Here is a 20,258-nt window from a genome sequence, read left to right as displayed (position 1 = left end):
GTGTGTCATGTGAGCCCCTTTTGCGACCTTCTGACAAGCAAAGCCAATGGGGAAACCAGTTTCCCTTAACAACCGGGTTACCACTTTAATAACTGCAGTGATTCGCTTAACAAACGTGGCAAGAAAAGTTGTAAAATGGGGCAAAGCTCACGTAACGTTTCGCTCAGCAAGATAAATTTTGGGGCTCCGTTGTGGTCTGTATGTCCTGGTTCATGGCCATGTGAGGTTACTAAACTGGAAGCTAATAAGTTGGGTTATTTCGCTCCCTAGATGGGTTAATGCAGATCCTGCCCCAGTTGGGCGAATCTCTGAAGGGGCTTAGAAACAAGGGCAAGCATCTATGACCCGTGGACTTCAACTCCCAGAATTCCTGAGCTGGCCATGCTGCTTGGAGAATTCTGGAAGCTGAAGTCTTACAGCTCTTAAAGGGAACTCTGGGAGTTGAAGTCCGTACTTCCTTGAGGTGGAGAAAACCCTGACCCAGAAACACCACGCGGCCCCCCGCCCATGTTACCTTCATGCTCTACTCCGGGGACGGAGAGATCTTCCGTTCCTTGCCAGAGGATTTTCCCAGTTTCTGCATCTCGGAGATTCATCCAGTTTCTGTTGGCGCAAGAATTAAGGAGGGAAACGTAAAAAGGAAACGCCCCCCCTCCCTGAGCTGTAGCCGTAGTGTCAAATTCTCCCGGCACACGGAAAAAAGGATGAGTGGCAGGAGGCAAGATAGCTTCGATCGGCGATGGGCTGGAGACGCTGCGAAACTGGTGTGAACCTATAAAAACCCGTCTGCGCTATTAAGCAAAACCAGCCCAGCTCTCCAGCGTGAGCGGAAACAGCTTCTCGAAGGTCCAAAGAATAGATCTGAAAACGGGCAAAATTCTGCATTCAATCCTCTTTCCCCCCCCAAAACTGAATGCTCTCAGCACCTGTATTCAACACAATTTCATTTTAACGTATGACAACTAGTGTACATTCAAAGTGACAAAGTATTCTATTCTATAATATTTCTGAATTCTATTCTATTCTATTTTCTCTTCTCTTCTATAACATTTCTGAATTCTGTTCTATTCTGAATTCTATTCTATTTTCTATTCTATTCTCTATTCTATTCTCCATTCCATTCTATCCCACTCCATATTTTCTATTCTATTCCATTCCACTCCACTCTATTCTAATTTTATTCTCTTATCTATATACCTGCAAGTCACATGGCAATCAGCAAGGATTAAAAAGCAAAACCAGGCTGTGGTATTCTACCTCATAAAATTAATTCCTATAATAACATTTCACCAATGGCAGAATCAAATAAGCAAACTATTTTCACATGAAGGTTTTTGCACCATGTGGGTCTATTAAATAATAAACAATGACCATCCACCCATCCCAATTCAGAATTAAATGAGGAACTCTGGGAAATTGAAGTCCACGAGCCTTAAAGTTGGCTGAGGAACTCTGGGAATTGAAGTCCACGAGCCTTAAAGTTGGCTGAGGAACTCTGGGAAATTGAAGTCCACGAGCCTTAAAGTTGGCTGAGGAACTCTGGGAAATTGAAGTCCACGAGCCTTAAAGTTGGCTGAGGAATTCTGGGAAATTGAAGTCCACGAGCCTTAAAGTTGGCTGAGGAACTCTGGGAATTGAAGTCCACGAGCCTTAAAGTTGGCTGAGAAACTCTGGGAAATTGAAGTCCACAGCGAAGCTAGCTGAGGAACTCTGGGAGTTGAAGCCCACAAGTCTTAAAGTTGCCAAGGTTGGAGACCCCTGTGCTAGAAGGAAGCTCCCCCGAAACATATGGAAGTCGAACGTGTTTGGAAGATATCCAGTTGGATGGGTAGAAGGTGGCAGTGAAGCATTAGAAGATAAAAGGAATTTGAGTGGTCAAGAGGCAACGATTGCTTCAAGCATTAGATTTCAGGAAGGCTTCCAAATGCATTAATTCTGCTTTAATTGCACATTTCCTTCCATCCTCTGCTGGGAACAAAAGAGGGAACATGAGATCCTTACGTAAAAACTTCCAAAGCTCTTAGATTCTCATATGGAAAGAGGAGAGAGAGAGAGAGAGACGTGTGCAGTGGTCAGAACATTCTTTATAAAGGAGAATATTTGTAGCTCAGGATTGAAATGAGGGGGGTCCTGGCTGCTCTCTGAGCTCGCTTGTTTTCTTGCAGATGTTTCATGACCCAAACTAGGCAACATCATCAGTGCTGGAGGAAGTGGGGTGTGTGGAGAGGACGGGGAGGAGTAGAAGGACTTGGTACTCTTTGAGCTTGGTTGTTTTCTTGCAGACATTTCATAACCCAACTAGGTAACATCATCAGTGCTGGAAGAGAATGGGGTTTGCAGGGAGGAAGAGGAGGAGGAGGACTGTGGGGTCCTTGGTACTCTGAGATATGGTTGTTTTCTTGGAGACGTTTCATTACCCAACTAGGTAACATCATCAGTGCTGGAAGAGAGTGGGGTTTGCAGGGAGGAGGAGGAGGAGGAGGAGGAGGAGGAGGAGGAGGAGGAGGAGGAGGAGGAGGAGGAGGAGGAGGAGGAGGAGGAGGAGGAGGAGGGTTGTTGGGTCTTTGGTACTCTCTGAGCTTGATTGTTTTCTTGCAAACGTTTCATGACCCAACTAGGTAACCTCATCAGTACTAGAAGGGAGTGCTGTTCTTCTAAACTGACAGCAAACACCACTCCTTACCAGCACTGATGAGGTTACCTCCTTAGGGTAATGAAACATCTGCAAGAAACCAAGCAAGCTCAGAGAGCAGCAAGGACTCTTCATTCCTTATGGAGCCTGGGGTGCAGAACACACCTTTTATTTCTATTTTATGTATTTGCGCCTCGCCTTTTATTATTGCCATAAGGAACTCAAGGCAGGTGAGTCAGTCTGCATCATCCACTTTCCTTCTTAGCTTGCCCGAATGGAGAGAGCGGTGAGCTACACGAACATCAGATGCAGGGATCTTTATGAAGTGATCCAGTGTTTCCCAAAAGTTTAGACCTGTTCTTCCAAAATTAAAGGCTATACTGGGGCTATAGCAACATTTCTCCACTTTTGCCACTTTAAAAAGGGTGGACTTCAACTCCCAGAATTCCCCAGCCAGCAAGGAGTTTTAAAAAGGTCGAGAAACGCAGGTAGTCTTCGACTTAGGACCACAGTGGAGCCCAAAATCTGCATTGCTAACCGAGACCGTTGAGCTTAGTGAGCTTAGCCCAATTTCATGACTCTTCTTGAGGCATTTATTAAGTGAGTCACTGTGATTGTTATGTTGTTCACACGGCTGTTAAGTGAATCTGGCTTCCCCCCTTGTGATGACTCGGGGCATGGCACAAAAGCAACAAAGTCACAAAAGTAGGTAAAGTCCCTTTAATACCTCCAACTTGGCCCCCAATGTCCAGTTATCATTGGCTGGAGAAAAAACTCTCCCGAGAACAGTTTTTAAAGGGAAGAAATTCAGTCCGAACCCAAAGTACATATCGATTATAAATAAAAACCAACACAAACCACACTGCAGCAATTAAGAAGACAAGGCAGGATAAGGAATTGCAGACTTCAAAAGATAATGAAACACACACAGTTGGGAGGATGCCAGAACCCAGATAAGACTTGACAAACCAAGATAATTCACATAGATAATTTGCTTCTAGCAAGGAGCTGTGTGCAAACACTCTCTTTATCCTGTTTTCCCAGCTGCAGCTAATGAAGGGGATCAGGGCTCTTTTCTCCCCCATAAGCCATGTTGCTCCCTTCTCCTTTCCTCCCTGCGTGCCCTAGGATGAAGAGGGGGTGGCCCTGGGCCTTTCTCTGAATACCCAGCCAGACTGTGCCCTTCCCCCATTTCCTCCACAGCCACCGGAGCCACACTCCCACTCCCTGTCAGCTGTTTGACCTCCCCCTTGGAATCAGATTCCAACAGGAGCATGACACCCCTTAACTTTGCTTGTCAGAAAGTTGCAAAAAGTGATCTCATGACCCCGGGACACTGCAACTGTCATAAATACGAGCCAGTTGCCAAGTGTCTGAATTTTCATCATGGGACCATGGGGGGATGCTGCAACCGTCATTATTGTGAAAACTGGGCTGGAGCCACTTTTCTTCCAGGGCCGCTGTAACTTCAAATGGTCACTAAAGAATGACTATCTACACATTAAATGTTAAGGGTGGTGGGGTCTAAACCCCGACCCCTTTACAAGAAAGAAGTTGAACAAGTCTGATTCTTTTTTTTAAAAAAAATTTTTTTTTCTATTTTATTTTGTTTAGGAGTTGTTGTTTTTTCCTTCTCCTTTTGGTTACACGTTAGGAACCCCTGGATATTCCCCCCCCCCTATTAAAAAAAAAGAAGGTTGGAAGAACCCCTCTTGAATCATTCCTGCCCCTTTCAAAAGGCTGCTTTCCCTGGAAGAAGGGAAGGAGAGAGGATTATTTTCGAAAGACAAAATAAACAACCACCCGCAGGGCACCTTGGAGCTCACTGTTCCCTGCATCCCTCCCTTAAGACACACGCCTGTTTTCTCCAGGCAGCCTCTCCGTCCGGGGACATCAAGAGGCAGTTGCTTCCTCCTCAGCCAGACCGACGCAGAAAAATACTACAAACTTACTGGCAGAGCTGCAAAAATAGAGGGGGGGAATATTTGCAAGAGCCCAGAGATCTGGATTTCTCTAGCCTTCTGGGTTCGATAGGAAAAGCTGATGTAAAATTACGCTTTGGGTTGGGCGGGGATGAGCCTTCCTCTCCTCAGAACCTTGCCTCAATTCTCCGAGAGCCATTATGGTCTAATGACATTTCAACTTTTCAGAGTAGAATGTTTATTTTTTGTTTTGTTTATTTACCCTGCCTTTATTTATTTATTTTTAAATCACTGAAGGTGATGAACATAGAATCTTCCTTCCTCCTCTTGTTTTCACCACAACGCCCACCCTGTGAGGTAGGTTGTGCTGAGAGTGGTTGGCCCAAAGCCACCCACTTGGCTTTTGTGCCTAAGGAGGAACTAGAACTCCCCATCTCCTGGTGGTTGGCCCAAAGTCACCCACTTGGCTTTCGTGCCTAAGGCAGAACTAGAACTCCCCATCTCCTGGTGGTTGGCCCAAAGTCACCCACTTGGCTTTCATGCCTAAGGAAGAACTAGAACTCCCCATCTCCTGGTGGTTGGCCCAAAGTCACCCACTTGGCTTTCGTGCCTAAGGCAGAACTAGAACTCCCCATCTCCTGGTGGTTGGCCCAAAGTCACCCACTTGGCTTTCATGCCTAAGGCAGAACTAGAACTCCCCATCTCCTGGTGGTTGGCCCAAAGTCACCCACATGGCTTTCCTGCCTAAGGAGGAACTAGAACTCCCCATCTCCTGGTGGTTAGCCCAAAGTCACCCACTTGGCTTTCGTGCCTAAGGCAGAACTAGAACTCCCCATCTCCTGGTGGTTGGCCCAAAGTCACCCACGTGGCTTTCGTGCCTAATTGGAACTAGAACTCTCCATCTCCTGGTGGTTGGCCCAAAGTCCCCCACTTGGCTTTCCTGCCTAAGGCGGAACTAGAACTCTCCATCTCCTGGTGGTTGGCCCAAAGCCACCCACTTGGCTTTCGTGCCTAAGGCGGAACTAGAACTCCCCATCTCCTGGTGGTTAGCCCAAAGTCACCCACTTGGCTTTCGTGCCTAAGGCAGAACTAGAACTCCCCATCTCCTGGTGGTTGGCCCAAAGTCACCCACTTGGCTTTCATGCCTAAGGAAGAACTAGAACTCCCCATCTCCTGGTGGTTGGCCCAAAGTCACCCACTTGGCTTTCGTGCCTACGCCTAAGGCAGAACTAGAACTCCCCATCTCCTGGTGGTTGGCCCAAAGTCACCCACTTGGCTTTCGTGCCTAAGGCAGAACTAGAACTCTCCATCTCCTGGTGGTTGGCCCAAAGTCACCCACTTGGCTTTCGTGCCTAAGGCAGAACTAGAACTCCCCATCTCCTGGTGGTTGGCCCAAAGTCACCCACTTGGCTTTCGTGCCTAAGGCGGAACTAGAACCGTCCATCTCCTGGTGGTTGGCCCAAAGTCCCCACTTGGCTTTCCTGCCTAAGGCGGAACTAGAACTCTCCATCTCCTGGTGGTTGGCCCAAAGCCACCCACTTGGCTTTCGTGCCTAAGGCGGAACTAGAACTCCCCATCTCCTGGTGGTTGGCCCAAAGTCACCCACTTGGCTTTCGTGCCTAAGGCGGAACTAGAACTCTCCATCTCCTGGTGGTTGGCCCAAAGTCACCCACTTGGCTTTCCTGCCTAAGGCGGAACTAGAACTCTCCATCTCCTGGTGGTTGGCCCAAAGTCACCCACTTGGCTTTCGTGCCTAAGGCGGAACTAGAACTCCCCATCTCCTGGTGGTTGGCCCAAAGTCACCCACTTGGCTTTCGTGCCTAAGGCGGAACTAGAACCGTCCATCTCCTGGTGGTTGGCCCAAAGTCCCCACTTGGCTTTCCTGCCTAAGGCGGAACTAGAACTCTCCATCTCCTGGTGGTTGGCCCAAAGCCACCCACTTGGCTTTCGTGCCTAAGGCGGAACTAGAACTCTCCATCTCCTGGTGGTTGGCCCAAAGTCACCCACTTGGCTTTCGTGCCTAAGGCAGAACTAGAACTCCCCATCTCCTGGTGGTTGGCCCAAAGCCACCCACTTGGCTTTCATGCCTAAGGCGGAACTAGAACTCTCCATCTCCTGGTGGTTGGCCCAAAGCCACCCACTTGGCTTTCATGCCTAAGGCGGAACTAGAACTCTCCATCTCCTGGTGGTTGGCCCAAAGTCACCCACTTGGCTTTCGTGCCTAAGGCAGAACTAGAACTCCCCATCTCCTGGTGGTTGGCCCAAAGCCACCCACTTGGCTTTCATGCCTAAGGCGGAACTAGAACTCTCCATCTCCTGGTGGTTGGCCCAAAGTCCCCCACTTGGCTTTCCTGCCTAAGGCGGAACTAGAACTCCCCATCTCCTGGTGGTTGGCCCAAAGTCACCCACTTGGCTTTCCTGCCTAAGGCGGAACTAGAACTCCCCATCTCCTGGTGGTTGGCCCAAAGTCACCCACATGGCTTTCCTGCCTAAGGCGGAACTAGAACTCCCCATCTCCTGGTGGTTGGCCCAAAGTCACCCACTTGGCTTTCCTGCCTAAGGTGGAACTAGAACCGTCCATCTCCTGGTGGTTGGCCCAGAGCCACCCACTTGGCTTTCGTGCCTAAGGAGGAACTAGAACTCCCCACCTCCAGTGGTGGGCTGCTGCTGGTTCCGACCGGTTCTAGTGACCCAGTAGTTCTGGCCATCAGCTGACCCCACCCAACCGCCCCCACCCTATCCTGTCCTATATTTCCTTCTTTCTGGCTCAGCTGAGTCGCGGGGCACAGCCAATTTCCGCACCTCAGCCGTTCTACTTACCAGGGCTGCCTTAGAAGGTGAGCGGCTGAGCTTCAAATGGCTGTATTTCGAACGCTGTGTGCAAGTGCGCGGTCACAGAACTGGTTGTTAAACTGGTGGCAGCCCACCACTGCCTATCTCCTGGTGATTTGGCCCAAAGTCACCCACTTGGCTTTCATGCCTAAAGAAAGACTAGCATTTACAGACTCCTGGCTTTCAGATTTGTGTTTTCACCACCCAGACCAAACCGGCTCTCTATCAAGTCAACAGCCTCCATGACGATTCCTCCCTTGGCTCATTGCTTCCATTGCAGCTACTATGACCCGTGGTGGCACAGTGGTTAGAGTGCAGTACTGCGGGCTACTTCTGCTGACTGCCTGCAATTGGACAGTTCAAATCCCACCAGGCTCAAGGTTGACTCAGCCTTCCGTCCTTCCGCAGTGGATAAAACAAGGACCCAGACTGTAGTGGGCAAGAGGCTGACTCCGTAAAGCGCTTAGAGAGGGCTGGAAATCACTACGAAGCGGTAGATAAGTCTAAGGGCTATTGCTATTGTGCCTCTACCAGCCCTTCTTTCCCAGTAAGGGCCCTCCAGCTTCCCAGTTAAGTGGTATAAACAGCCACCCACTCAGGCCCTTATCTAATTGTTCTGAGCGCCTCAACATTTCCCCTCTTCAATGCCGGCCTTTTTCCAAGGCTGCAGCCAAAACATTTTGCAACTCCTGGCACGGAAATGAGAAAGGGAAAACCAACAAAATTATCTTCAGGAGGCGGCAACAACCGAAGCCAGCTTTTAGCAGCAGCACAACCCAAAGAGGACACAAAAGGCTGTTTAAGGACACACTTAGGGTCCACTCAACGGGCAGAGAAATCAAAGCATCCCGAAAGCCCAGGCAGAGTCCAGGTTGACGACGTTGCAAATTCAGACAGACCTAGGTTTGAACGACAGCTAGTCCTCGAGTTACGACCACAATTGAACCCCAAATTCCCGTGGTTAAGTGAGATGGCGAAGTGAGTCCTGCCTCATTTCACGTCCTTTTTTTGACACAGACGTGAAGGGAATCACTGCCGTTGTTCAGTTCGCCACGTGGTCGTTAAATGAATCCGGGCCTCCCCATCGACTCTGCTCGTCAGAAGGTCCCAAAAGGGGAATCCTATATGACTTCAGGACACTGCAACTGTCGTAAATGTGAGTCGGTTGCCGAACGTCTGAATTTGGATCGCGTGACCCTAGGGATGCTGCAAACGGTTGTCAATGTGAAAAATGGTCATAAGCCCCCCTTTTTTCCCTCCAGTGCTGTTATAACTTTGAACAGTCATTAAACAAACTGTTGTTAGTTGAGGACAGCCAGTATTCAACTCAAAATGACCCTGGATTGGGGTTTCTTCCATAGGGTCCGGGTCTTTTACGCTCCTACCGTTGGCCGCACCTGCTTCTCCTCCAGGGTTTCGCCTCCACGTTATTATCCACCAGCTTTTCTCCTCGGATGGCCCTCCCCCACCCCATCCTTTTGCCCTGACACGGCCCCTCCATCCCTGCCCATTCGTCGAAGTACAGTTCGCCTCGGGCGTTTGGGCACCCGGGACAGTTCGCCCACGACGCGATTTTATTAGAAAGAACTCCCTTTTCTTTCTTTTCTTGTTTCCCTTCTCCCTCCTTCTCTTCTTTCTTTCTTTCTTTCTTTCTTTCTTTCTTTCTTTCTTTCTTTCTTTCTTTCTTTCTTCTTCCTTTTTCCTTTTTCCTTTTTCCTTCTTCCTTTTTCCTTCTTCCTTTCTCTTTCTTTCTTCTTTCTTTCTTTCTTTCTTTCTTTCTTTCTTTCTTTCTTTCTTTCTTTCTTTCTTTTCTTCCTTCCTTCCTTCCTTCTTCCTTTTTCTTCCTTCCTTCCTTCCTTCCTTCCTTCCTTCCTTCTTTCTTTCTTTCTTTCTTTCTTTCTTTCTCTTTCTTTCTTTCTTTCTTTCTTTCTTTCTTTCTTTCTTTCTTTCTTCCTTCCTCCTTCCTTCTTCCTTTTTCTTCCTTCCTTCCTTCCTTCCTTCCTTCCTTCCTCCTTCCTTCCTTCCTTCCTTCCTTCCTTCCTTCCTTCCTTCCTTCTTTCTTCTTTCTTTCTTTCTTTCTTTCTTTCTTTCTTTCTTTCTTTCTTTCTTTCCCTCTCTCTCTCTCTCTCCCCCTCTTCCCTCTCTCCTTCTAAGGCTGCGATACCTACCTGAAACAAAAACTCCTTTGGACGAAGTCGGGTGATTTACGCCTCGGCCGCCCCCGCTCTTCCACCCCACTTCCCTTCCATCTCCTAACAAGATCCCGCTGTGGCTTCCGGTTGCCGACAGGTTGGTGGCGAACTGTCCTGAGCACCCAAACGCCCGAGGCAAACTGTACTTTTGACGAACGGGCCGGGGACGGAGAGGCTGTGGCCCATTTGCCAGTGCAAAAGGATGTGTGGGGGGAGGGCCATCCGAGGAGAAAAGCTGGTGGATAACATGGAGGTGAAACCCTGGAGGAGAAGCAGGTGCGGCCAACGGTAGGAGCCTAAAAGTCCCCATTCCATGGCTCCGTATGAGTTACAGGTCGTCCTTGAATTACAACGGTTTATTTTAGCGGCTGTTCAAAGTTACGATGGCACTGGAAAAAGTGACGTGGCCGCTTTTCACAGTTATGACCATGGCAGCATCCCCCATGATCAAGATGAGAATGCTTGACGACTGACTCAAACTTATGATGGTTGCAGCGTCCTGGGACCTTCCGACAAGTGAAGCCAGATTCCCAACCTTGTTCCTAATTTAAGAACTGCAGTGATTCACTTACCAACGGAGGCAAGAAAAGTCATAAAACGGGGCCAAACTGACTTAACAAATTTCTCACTTAGCAACAGAAATGTTGGGCTCCTTTGTGGTCGTAAGTCGAGGGCGACCTGTAGTGTCACTACTGGATCCCAATGAGATACACCGCAAAATGTCGCTGGGCTACCCTTGAACACACTACCACTTCGTAGGTTGTCCTCGACTTGCGACCACAAGGGAGTCCAACATTTCTGTTGTTAAATGAGAAATCTATCGTTGTGTGTGTAAGCCCTGTTGAACTGACATATTTATTTTCAGATTTCTTTCTGTACAGGAAGTCCTTGGTTTACGGCAGTTCGTTTAGGGACCGTTTGAAGTTAAAACGGCAGTGGAAAAAACGTGACTTAGGACTATCACGGCATCCCCTTGGCCACATGAGCAAAATTCAGACGCTTGGCAACTGACTCGCCTTTATGACTGTCTCAGCGTCCCCGGGGGTCATGTGATCCCCTATTGCGACCTTCCGACAAGCAAAGTCAATGGGGAAGCCAGATTCACTTAATGGCCGCCTGACTAACTTATCAATGGCACTGATTTGCTTAACGTCGTAAAACAGAGCAAAACTTACTTAACAATGGTCTCGCTTAACAACAGAAATTTGGGGCTCCCTTGTGGTTGTAAGTTGAGGACGACCAGCACACGACATCGCGGAGCGATAGTATCTTCAAGGGTAGCTTAGTGACTTTCGTGGTGATCTTGTTGGACTCCAGTAGTGTAACTACAGTGTGTCCTCGACTTACGGCCATTACTGCACCCAAAATTTCTGTTGCTAAGTGAGATAGTTGTTAAGTGAGTTTTGCCCCATTAGTGATCGTGTGATCGGTGTTTGTAAACTTCTGAGGAAATGGGGAAGTCAGATTCGCTTAACAACCGTGGTACCAACTTAACAGCTTCGGCGATTCCCATCACAGTGGTGGCAAGAAAGGTCGTAAAATGGGCCAAAACTCAACTTAGACAAACTGTCTCGCTGAGCAACAGAAATGTTGGGCTCTGTTGTGGTTGTACGGCGAGGACCCCCTGTACAAAATCTCCTGAAACAGCTGGATATTTACCCTATAAATAAGGCCCAATTGGAAAATAAGCCCTACCAAGATTTTTCAGGATAGGATAGGATAGGATGGATATAGAATAGAATAGAATGGAATGGAATGGAATAGAAATAGAATAGAATGTAGAGGAGAAATTATAGAATAGAATAGAATAGAATAGAATAGAATAGAATAGAATAGAATAGAATAGAATAGAATAGAATAGAATAGAATAAATATTGGTATGAAGAATAGAAGAATAGAATAGAATAGAATAGAATAGAATAGAATAGAATAGAATAGAATAGAATTCTTTTATTGGCCAAGTGTGATTGGACACACAAGGAATTTGTCTTGGTGCAAATGCTCTCAGTGTACATAAAAGATACATATGTCCAGGGTCAAGAATCATAAGGTGCGACACTTAATAATAGTCAAAGGCTACAATAAGCAATCAAATCATGCTAGGAAACAGTCCATATAAATCATAAGGAACAAGTGACAAGGTTACAGTCATATAGTCACAAGTGGGAGGGGGTGGGTGATAAAGAGTGATGAGAAGGTTAATAGTAACAGTAGTCCAGACTTTGTATATAGTTGCATTGAATGCTTGTAATATAAGTGCCACCCCCCAAAAAAAGCCCCAGTTAAGATTGTCTGCCAGACAGGTGCATTTATTTCTCAGAAAAGAAGACCTAACCAGAAAATAAGCCCTAATGCTTCTTTTGGAGCAAAAATTAATATTAAACCTGGTCTTATTTTCGTAGAAACACGGTAGAAACGCTTCCTCTGCGCCAGGAGCCATAACAGCCTGCTAGGAGCATACTAATATCATGGCAACGGTATGACATGCGTGTATCCTGGCCTCTAAGGATCTGTGTTTTCCCAGTAGGGAAAAACACCAAATTGGTGCCGTGGGAAACCAGATTTGCTTCCTTCAGTTGTGAATTATTCTCTTTCTTAGCTATCGAGCAGGGCCGCTTCCCCTGCTAAACCAGAATATTACAAAACTATACAGGGAGTCCTTCATATGTATAGTTTATGATGTATAACCGTTCATTTAGTGGCTGTTCAAAGTTACAACGGCACGGGGGAAAAAAGAGACTTAGGACCATTTTTCACACTTATGACCATTCCTGTGAACGAAATTCAGACACTCAGTGACTGACTCGTATTTATGACAGTTGCAGTGTCACCCTGATCCCCTTTTGTGAACTTCCGATGGGCAAAGTTAGTGGGAGAATCTGGATTAACTTAACAACCCTGTGAGTCACTTAACGACAGCAGGCATTCACCAAATACGTGCGGCAAGGAAAGGTCGTACGGCGGGGCGGAACTCACCTAACAAAATCCTCACTCAACAATGTAAACGTCGGGTTCCACTGTGGCCGTAACTCGAGGATTACCTCTATGACGATGTCACTTTAAAAACAAACAAACGACTGAAGATCTTTTTGTGTCTCGCTTAGCAGGAGAAATTTGGGGCTCCGTTGTGGTTGTAAGCCGAGGACGTGTTTCTCCGAAAATAAGACTCTATCTTATATTTTTTTTGTCACCAAAAAAAAGGCACCAGGTCTTATTTTCGGGGGAGGTCATCCACTGACTAACCTCACTTGCGTGCGCTGCCCCCGGCCTCCTTTTCGCTGTCAAGAGGCCCTTCAGGTACTTCTTCTGTGGCCGGCAAGGCTTCCCGAAAGGCCTCTGCAGCCGAAAACAGAGCTTTGGATAGATCCAGAGCTTTTTTCTCAGCTTGAGACCTTCAGGAAAGCCTTGCCAGCCTTGCAGGCTGCAGAAGAAACGGGCCAGCAAGGCAGGTATTGGGGTGTGCGAGGCCTGGCTACACCTGTCCAAAGGTAAGTAGTAGGGCAGCTCCACCACCCCCACATCCCCACCCTAGCTTAATTTTTACCTGTGTGCTCTGGAGTGGGCGGGATCTTAATTAGGGCTTATTTTGGGGGGTAGGGCTTATATTGCAGGACAAGAAGCAATGGGTGGAAACTAATCAAGGAGAGAAGCAACTTAGAACTAAGGAGAAATTTCCTGACAGTGAGAACAATTAATCGGTGGAACAATTTGCCTCCAGAAGTTGTGAATGCTCCAATACTGGAAGTTTTTAAAAAAGTGTTGAATTTGTCTGAAGTGGTACAAGGTTTCCTATCTAGGCTGTGGGTTGGACTAGAAGACCTCCAAGGTCCTTCCAACTCTGTTAGTCTGTTATACAGAATTGGAGTATATTCTATTCTATTGGGCGCATGTGTAAAAATCAAACTAGGACTTACTTTCAGGGTGGGTTATATTTTCGGGAAAACAGGGTACCTTATATACAACGGCGGACTCCTGTTTTACCTTAAAAATTTGGATCTTCAATCAAATCTCTGCAGAATTCTGGATTTGAATAAAGCAGAAGAGTACAGTTGGGAGCTTTTTTTTTGCGTTTCAGAGTTAATTTTGAGAGCTGTCACAGCCAAATTGGCGCATCGAAGGAGCCAAATTAGAATTCAGATCAGGGAGGAGCGAGGCTGGGACAGGGCATGAAAGCCAACCCAAGGAACGAGCTAAAATTTGCTGACAAAGTACCACGGGGGATTGAATGCTTGCTCGACGTTCTCCATCCCTTCCGCACAACCCCGCAGCCCGCACAGCGGTTCTACACAATCCGCCTTAGTGGCAGGAAAGTCACCGATGACACGCTGCATTCTCATCCCAGCGTTATTCATCTGTTGGTTTTGTCATGACAGGTAATCCTCGACTTACAACCGTAAGGGAGCCCCAAATCTCTGTTGTTTCGGGGAGACCTTTGTGAAGGGAGTTTTACGACCCGTTTTACAACCCTTTCTTGCCACGATTGTTAACTGAATCACGGCCATTGATAAGTGAGTGGCCTGGTTGTTAAAGGAACCTGGCTTCCCCGTGAACTTGGCTTGTCAGAAGGTCGCAAAAGGGGATCATTGATCCCGGGACACTCCGACCGTCATAAATAAGATGTCAGTTGCCAATCCCCTGGATTTGGATCAGGGATCCAAACGGTCGTGAGCCACATTTTTTTACAGTGCCGCTGTCACTTCACACGAATGGCTGTGAGCCGTGGATTTCCAGCATTCCGATTTCTTGATGATTTCTCAGAAAAGCAGGTCGTGAAAAAAAAAATATTCCCCTTCTTGACGTAGCAAGAAATCTCTCTTCTGCATTTCCCTGCATAACCTTTTTTTTCTCCCCTTCATTCCTCCCTTGCTGGATTTCATCCTCTCTGTCCCGACTCTGAGCTTTGCTCCAGATCTTCCGTTATCTATATATATATATAAAAGCGAAATGCCACTCACGCATCATCACGAAATCTCCAGAACCGTAAAGCCTACAAACTTGAAACTTGGCACGTATGTTCCTCTTGGCTTCTAGGTGCTCACTAAGAAAGGATTTTTTGAAATGACCATTGGATCATTAGTATTTCCTATATTATTATTATTATTATTATTATTATTATTATTATTATTATTATTATTATTATTATTATTATTATCATCATCATCACGCTCTGATGCTAAGGAGTTCTACTTCCAGCTCCCCACCTGAAAAGAAATCTGTTCCAAATGCAAAATACAAGCAGAGGAGAGGAGTTTCCGTTTTCGAGCATCAAGCAGCTTTAGTACAGAACAGTTGAGCTAAGCCACGCCCAGGCTCCTTGCTGTCTCCTTTCTTGCTCATACAGCAAATACTGTTTCAGTTTCCAAACAGCCCTCAACTCTTTCACTCCTCACCTGAAAAGAAATCTGTTCCAACTGCAGTTTAGCTAAGCCACGTCCAGGCGCCTTGCTGTCTCCTCCTCGCTCACACAGCAAATACTGTTTCAGTTTCCAAAAAGCCCTCAACTCTCTCACATCCACTGAGAGGATGCTAGCCAGATGAATACTGATGGATGCTGGTAGGCAGAGGCAGAATTTCCCCCCTTATTCTCCTCCCCAAAAACTAAGCCTGACCACATAGTTTCGTAGAGAAGCACGGGGATCCAGCTGGTCTGAAAATACGTCTCTGGCCATTCCAGCTGGGTTGCCGCTTGGCGGAAACCCGCCTGATCTGGCTGGAGTGAGATGACACATCAGCGAGACCGTCTGCTGGGACAGCCGTAATTATGACAATTTCAGGGGGTTTCCTTCCAACTTTGAGATGGGAAGCGAACAGGAGGCAGCTCTTGGCTCCGGCGGTGGCAAGCAAGCAGTTTGATGGAAGTGGAGAATTGGGGGAGTTGAAATCCACACATCTTCAAAGTGCCCAAGGTTTGAAAACACGGAAGTAAATCCTTGTTTCTAATGTATGACATAGCCTGTATCGGCCAGCTGTAGACGGACAGGCAGAGATATTACAATCTAAGGAGGTCAAAGTTTTGCTTTTACTCATCTGTGAAAAAATACTACTTGAAAAAGCAGGAATATTGCAAAGAGAATGACTATAAAACCCACTGAAGTGCATCACCGAGCAGTGGTGGCGCAGTGGTTAGAATTGCAGTGTTACAGACAAATTCTGCCCACTGCCAGCAGTTTGATCCTCACCAGCTCAAGGTTGACTCAGGCTTTCATCTTTCTGAGGTCAGTAAAATGAGGACCCAGATTGTTGGGGGCAAGAGGCTGGCTCTGTAAACTGCTTAGAGAGGGCTGTGAAGCACTGTGAAGTGGTATATAACTCTAAGTGCTATTGCTCTTCCCTCCTTCCTTCCTTCCTTCCTTCCTTCCTTCCTTCCTTCCTTCCTTCCTTCCTTCCTTTCCTTCTGATCTCCCCTTCCTTTCTTCCTTCTTTCCCTCCCTCCCTCCCTTTCCTTTCCTCCCTCCCTTCTGTGGTGGCACAGTGATTAGAATGCAGCATTGCAGGCTAACTCTGCCCACTACCAGCAGTTTGATTCTGACCGGCTCAGGGTTGACTCAGCCTTCTATCCTTCCCAGGTCAGTAAAATGACCTTCTATCCTTCCGACGTCAGATTGTTGAGGGCAAGAGGCTGACTCTATAAAACTGCTTAGAGAGGGCTGTAAAGCACTAAAAAGCGGTATATAAGTCTAAGTGCTACTGCTCTTCCTTCCTTCCTCCCTTCTTCTCTTTCTCTCCCTCCCGTGGTGACGCAGTGGTTAGAGTGCAGCATTGCAAGCTGACCTGACTCTGCCCACAGCTAGAAAGTTCGATTCTGACCGGCTCAAGATTGACTCCGCCTTCCGTCCTTCCGAGGTGGGTAAAATGAGGACCCAGATTGTTGGGGGCAAGAGGCTGGCTCTGGAAACCGCTTAGAGGGGGTTGCAAAGCACGATAAAGCGGTATATAAGTCTACGTGCTAGTGCTGACACGCGCACCATCTGGCTAACCATTGTTCCAGGGAGGAAAGTCAAGTTTACAGATGTTGCTCGTTACCGTTACTTCCATATGCTTCGCCCTGACTCAAAACAGACGTAGAAGTCCAAAAACAGGCCAAATCTCTTCTCACATGCCCTCGAGAAACGTAACAGCGACTTTTCGACACCAGAACCAGCTGGCTTTTAAAACTTACCCTACATCTCGTCATCTCATCTCAGTTTAACAGCAACGAGTTAGGAAAAACTGTGCAATGGGGCAGCATACTGCAGACTTCAACGCTGCAAAATGGATCTCTGACTTTGCCACTAATCAAGGACCGAGCAAAATTTTACTCTTCAGCAATGAGAGAAATAAGCATTATAACCCTGGAGTGGAAGGGGGAAAAAAGAGCAAGCTGGAAGATCTTCCTATCTAGGGAAAAGGGAGCTGGATGGGAGCCTGATGAAGAGACAAAAGAGCAAAAAAAAAAATCAGTAAAAGAAGTACAAGCAGTCCTTGACTTACAACGATTCATTTAGCGACCGTTCAAACAGTTACAACAGCACCAACAAATGATCGTTTTTCACACTTACGGCTGATGCAGCATCCCCACAATCATGCGATCCAAATTCAGAGGCTTGGCCACTGACTCGTATTTATAACGGCAGGGACACTTGATTCCCTTTTGCGACCTTCTGGTCAATGGAAGCCGGATTGACTGAACAAACTGCTCCCCGCTTACTGACTGCAACGATTCAGTTAACAACCGTGTGCAAGAAAGATCGTAAAGAACTCACTTAACAATGGTCTCGCTTAGCAGTGGAAATTTGGGGCTCCAACTTTGGTTGTCCTAAGGGTCGAGGACCGAGCCAATTTTACTCCTCAGCAATGAGAGAAATAAGCAATACCATGGAATGGGAGCAAAAAAAAAGAGAACAAGCCAAAAGATCTTCGTAGTTAGTAAAAAAAGAGATAACCTGGTCGGGTCAGGTGACAAAACAAACCAGCTAAGATCCCCAAGATGCTTTTTTCCAGAGGCAACTGGACTGCCTTGTTTTTTTTTCTTTGGAAGACGTTTCGCCTGTCATCCAAGAAGCTTCTTCAGCTCTGACAGAATAACAGACAACAGATATTCGGAGTTGGAAGGGATCTTGTAGGTCATCTAGTCCAACCCCTCCGGCCAAGCGGGAGACCCTACACCATTTCTGACAGATGGGAGTCCAATCTCTTCTTGAAGGTCTCAAGTGATGACGCTTCCACAACTTCTGAAGGCAACTTCTGTTCCATGGGTTGATTGTTCTCCCTGTCAGGAAATGTTCTCCTTATTTCCAGGTTGAATCTCTCCTTGTTCAGTTTCCATCCATGATTCCTTGTCTGGCCTTCGGGTGCCTTGGAAAATAGCTTGACCCCCTCCTCCTCACTGTGGCATCCCCTCAAATATTGGAAGACCTCTATCATGTCTCCCCTGGTCCTTCTCTTCCCTAGACTAGCCAGGCCCAGTTCCTGCAACCGTTCTTCGTATGTTTTAGTCTCCCGTCCCCTCATCATCCTGGTTGCTCTTCTCTGCACTTTTTCTAGAGTCTCAACATCTTTTTTATAATACGGTGAACAAAACTGGATGCAGTACTCTAGGTGTGCCCTTACTAAGGCTTTATAGAGTGGTATTAGTACCTCCCTTGATCTTGATCGTATCCCTCTGTTAATACAATTTAGGTTTGCATTGGCTTTTTTGGCTGCTGCTGCACACTGCTGGCTCATATTTAGCTGGTTGTCCACTAAGACTCCAAGATCCCTCTTCTAGTTCCTGCTATTGAGCCTGGTTTCCCCCAGTCTATATGTGTCCTTTGGGGTTTTCTTCCCTAAGTGTAGGACTTTACTTTTCTCTATGTTGAATTTCATTTTGTTAGATATGGCCCAGTGTTCTAGTCTGTCAAGATCTTGAGATCTTGATCTAGATCTTGAGCCTATCTTCTTGGGTGTTAGCTATTCCTGCCAGCTTAGTATCATCTGCAAATTTGGTAAGTTCCCCTTCTATTCCCTCATCTTAGTCATTAATGAAGATATTGAAGAGTACTGGGTCTAAGACAGAACCTTGTGGCACCCCACTACTTACTTCCCTCCATGTAGACTTAGACTCAAATAGCGAGGAATGGAAGGATTTATATTCCTTGCAGACAGCTGGTCATTTGCATCCTTTTTAGAGAGTCATTGAGGTCACCTGGAGGTTTGTTGCCTCCTGAAAAAGCACCTTTGGGACAACCATGACCTGGATGACTGAGAATCTCTACAGACTTTTAGCTATACCATTTGGGATGAACACCCTTTAAATGGTGTGGGAGTAGGAATGGATTTCCAGGGAGAAAAACTGCAGACTACAGCCACCGTTTGCACTAATCAGGTGACCCTGACGAGACAGCTAAACCTCCAAGTGGCCTCAACGTCTCTCTAGAAGGATGCAAATGACCAGCTCTGTGAGGAATATAAATCCTTCCATTCCCCATTGTCCTGTCAGAGTTGAAGAAGCTTGTTGGATGAGACAAAAAACAACAACAACAAGGAAACCCAGTTGCGTCCTGAAAAAGCACCTTTGGGACAACCATGACCTGGATGACTGAGAATATCTACCAAAACAGCTAAGGATTTCAATAAAAGAGATATTCAGTTGTGGGCTGGCTGCACGGCATCATAGCGTGAATTGAACGCATAAATAAAAATCTATCTTAATATTCCATCCTGTCCACCAGGAAGCCAAAAGTTCTAAACTCCCCCTCCCCCCACTGTATAAAATCCTTCAACCCTGAGATATCGCCCCCATTTTTCACCTTCACAAGACTTGGCATCTCCTGGGTAGCCTTAAAAATTTTATTTTTTTATTTTTGCAAAACAGCCCGAGTGAGAAACTGCAGGTTTGCCCTTGAGATGAGAAGTTGGCAGCTTAATCCAGTTTGGGCTGATATTTTGGGAAATGCCTTTATCTGATTTATTATCAAGCAGAAAGAACCGACTCTGAAGCACTTGGCAGGGCATTTTCAAGGCAGACTTCTGACAGATTAAAAATGCAGATTTCCTGCAGAGTTCTTCTCTTTTCTCACCCTGGCTTTGAATTCAGATTTAGCTGCATCTTTTTCATTTCAAAGAAAAACGGTGTCTGTTTAAAAGAAGGAAAACCCTGCAGAGATTCCCAAGCATTTCACTTTAAAAAAAAAAAAAGTGCCATCCTACAGCTCCATTACTCTCTCTTACACTACTACGTGAGAAATTCTTGGCAGGCCTATTGACATCCATACAGCTAGTCCTCAACTTAAGACCACAATTGAGCCCAAAATTTCTGTTGCTAAGCGAGACAATTGTTAAGTGAGCTTTACCACATTTGTTAGGTGAATCACTGCAGATATTAAGTTAGTAGCACTAATAAGTTGTTAAATGAATCCCAAATTTGGCAACTTTAAGACTTGTGGACTCCCAGAATTCCTCAGCCAGCCATGAGGATAACAAGTTATAAAATCAGATTAGATTAGAATATGAGAAAATGAATAGAACATGAATAGAACAGAATTAATAGAATAGAGAAAATGAATAGAGTAAAATAGAATAGAACAGAATAGAATAGAATCAGAGTTGGAAGGGAACATGGAGGTCTTACAGTCCAACCCCCTTCTCAGGCAATAATACCATTTCAGACAAAATATTGTCCAATCTCTTCTTGGTGATTAAAAAACTGTATGGATATTTATT

The 20,258-nt window shown here is 46.3% G+C and overlaps 1 protein-coding gene across 1 annotated transcript in view; it reads right to left on the bottom strand.

Annotated features, from left to right (window-relative positions):
• Positions 1-20,258, bottom strand: part of PDE6D (phosphodiesterase 6D) — a 40,774-nt gene that overhangs the window by 10,494 nt on the left and 10,022 nt on the right. The window contains exon 2 of the mRNA XM_087965570.1: positions 515-603. Within this exon, the coding sequence (XP_087821696.1) occupies positions 515-603 (89 nt within the window). The remainder of the gene's footprint in view (positions 1-514; positions 604-20,258) is intronic.

The sequence above is a fragment of the Notechis scutatus genome, chromosome 4, assembly GCF_049901735.1.
Source record: "Notechis scutatus isolate UNSWTSFEM ecotype Mainland chromosome 4, rNotScu1.2, whole genome shotgun sequence".
Classification (NCBI taxonomy): Eukaryota; Metazoa; Chordata; class Lepidosauria; order Squamata; family Elapidae; genus Notechis; species Notechis scutatus.
Note: the sequence above shows the minus strand (reverse complement) of the source record. Positions and strands in the feature narration are given on the sequence as shown.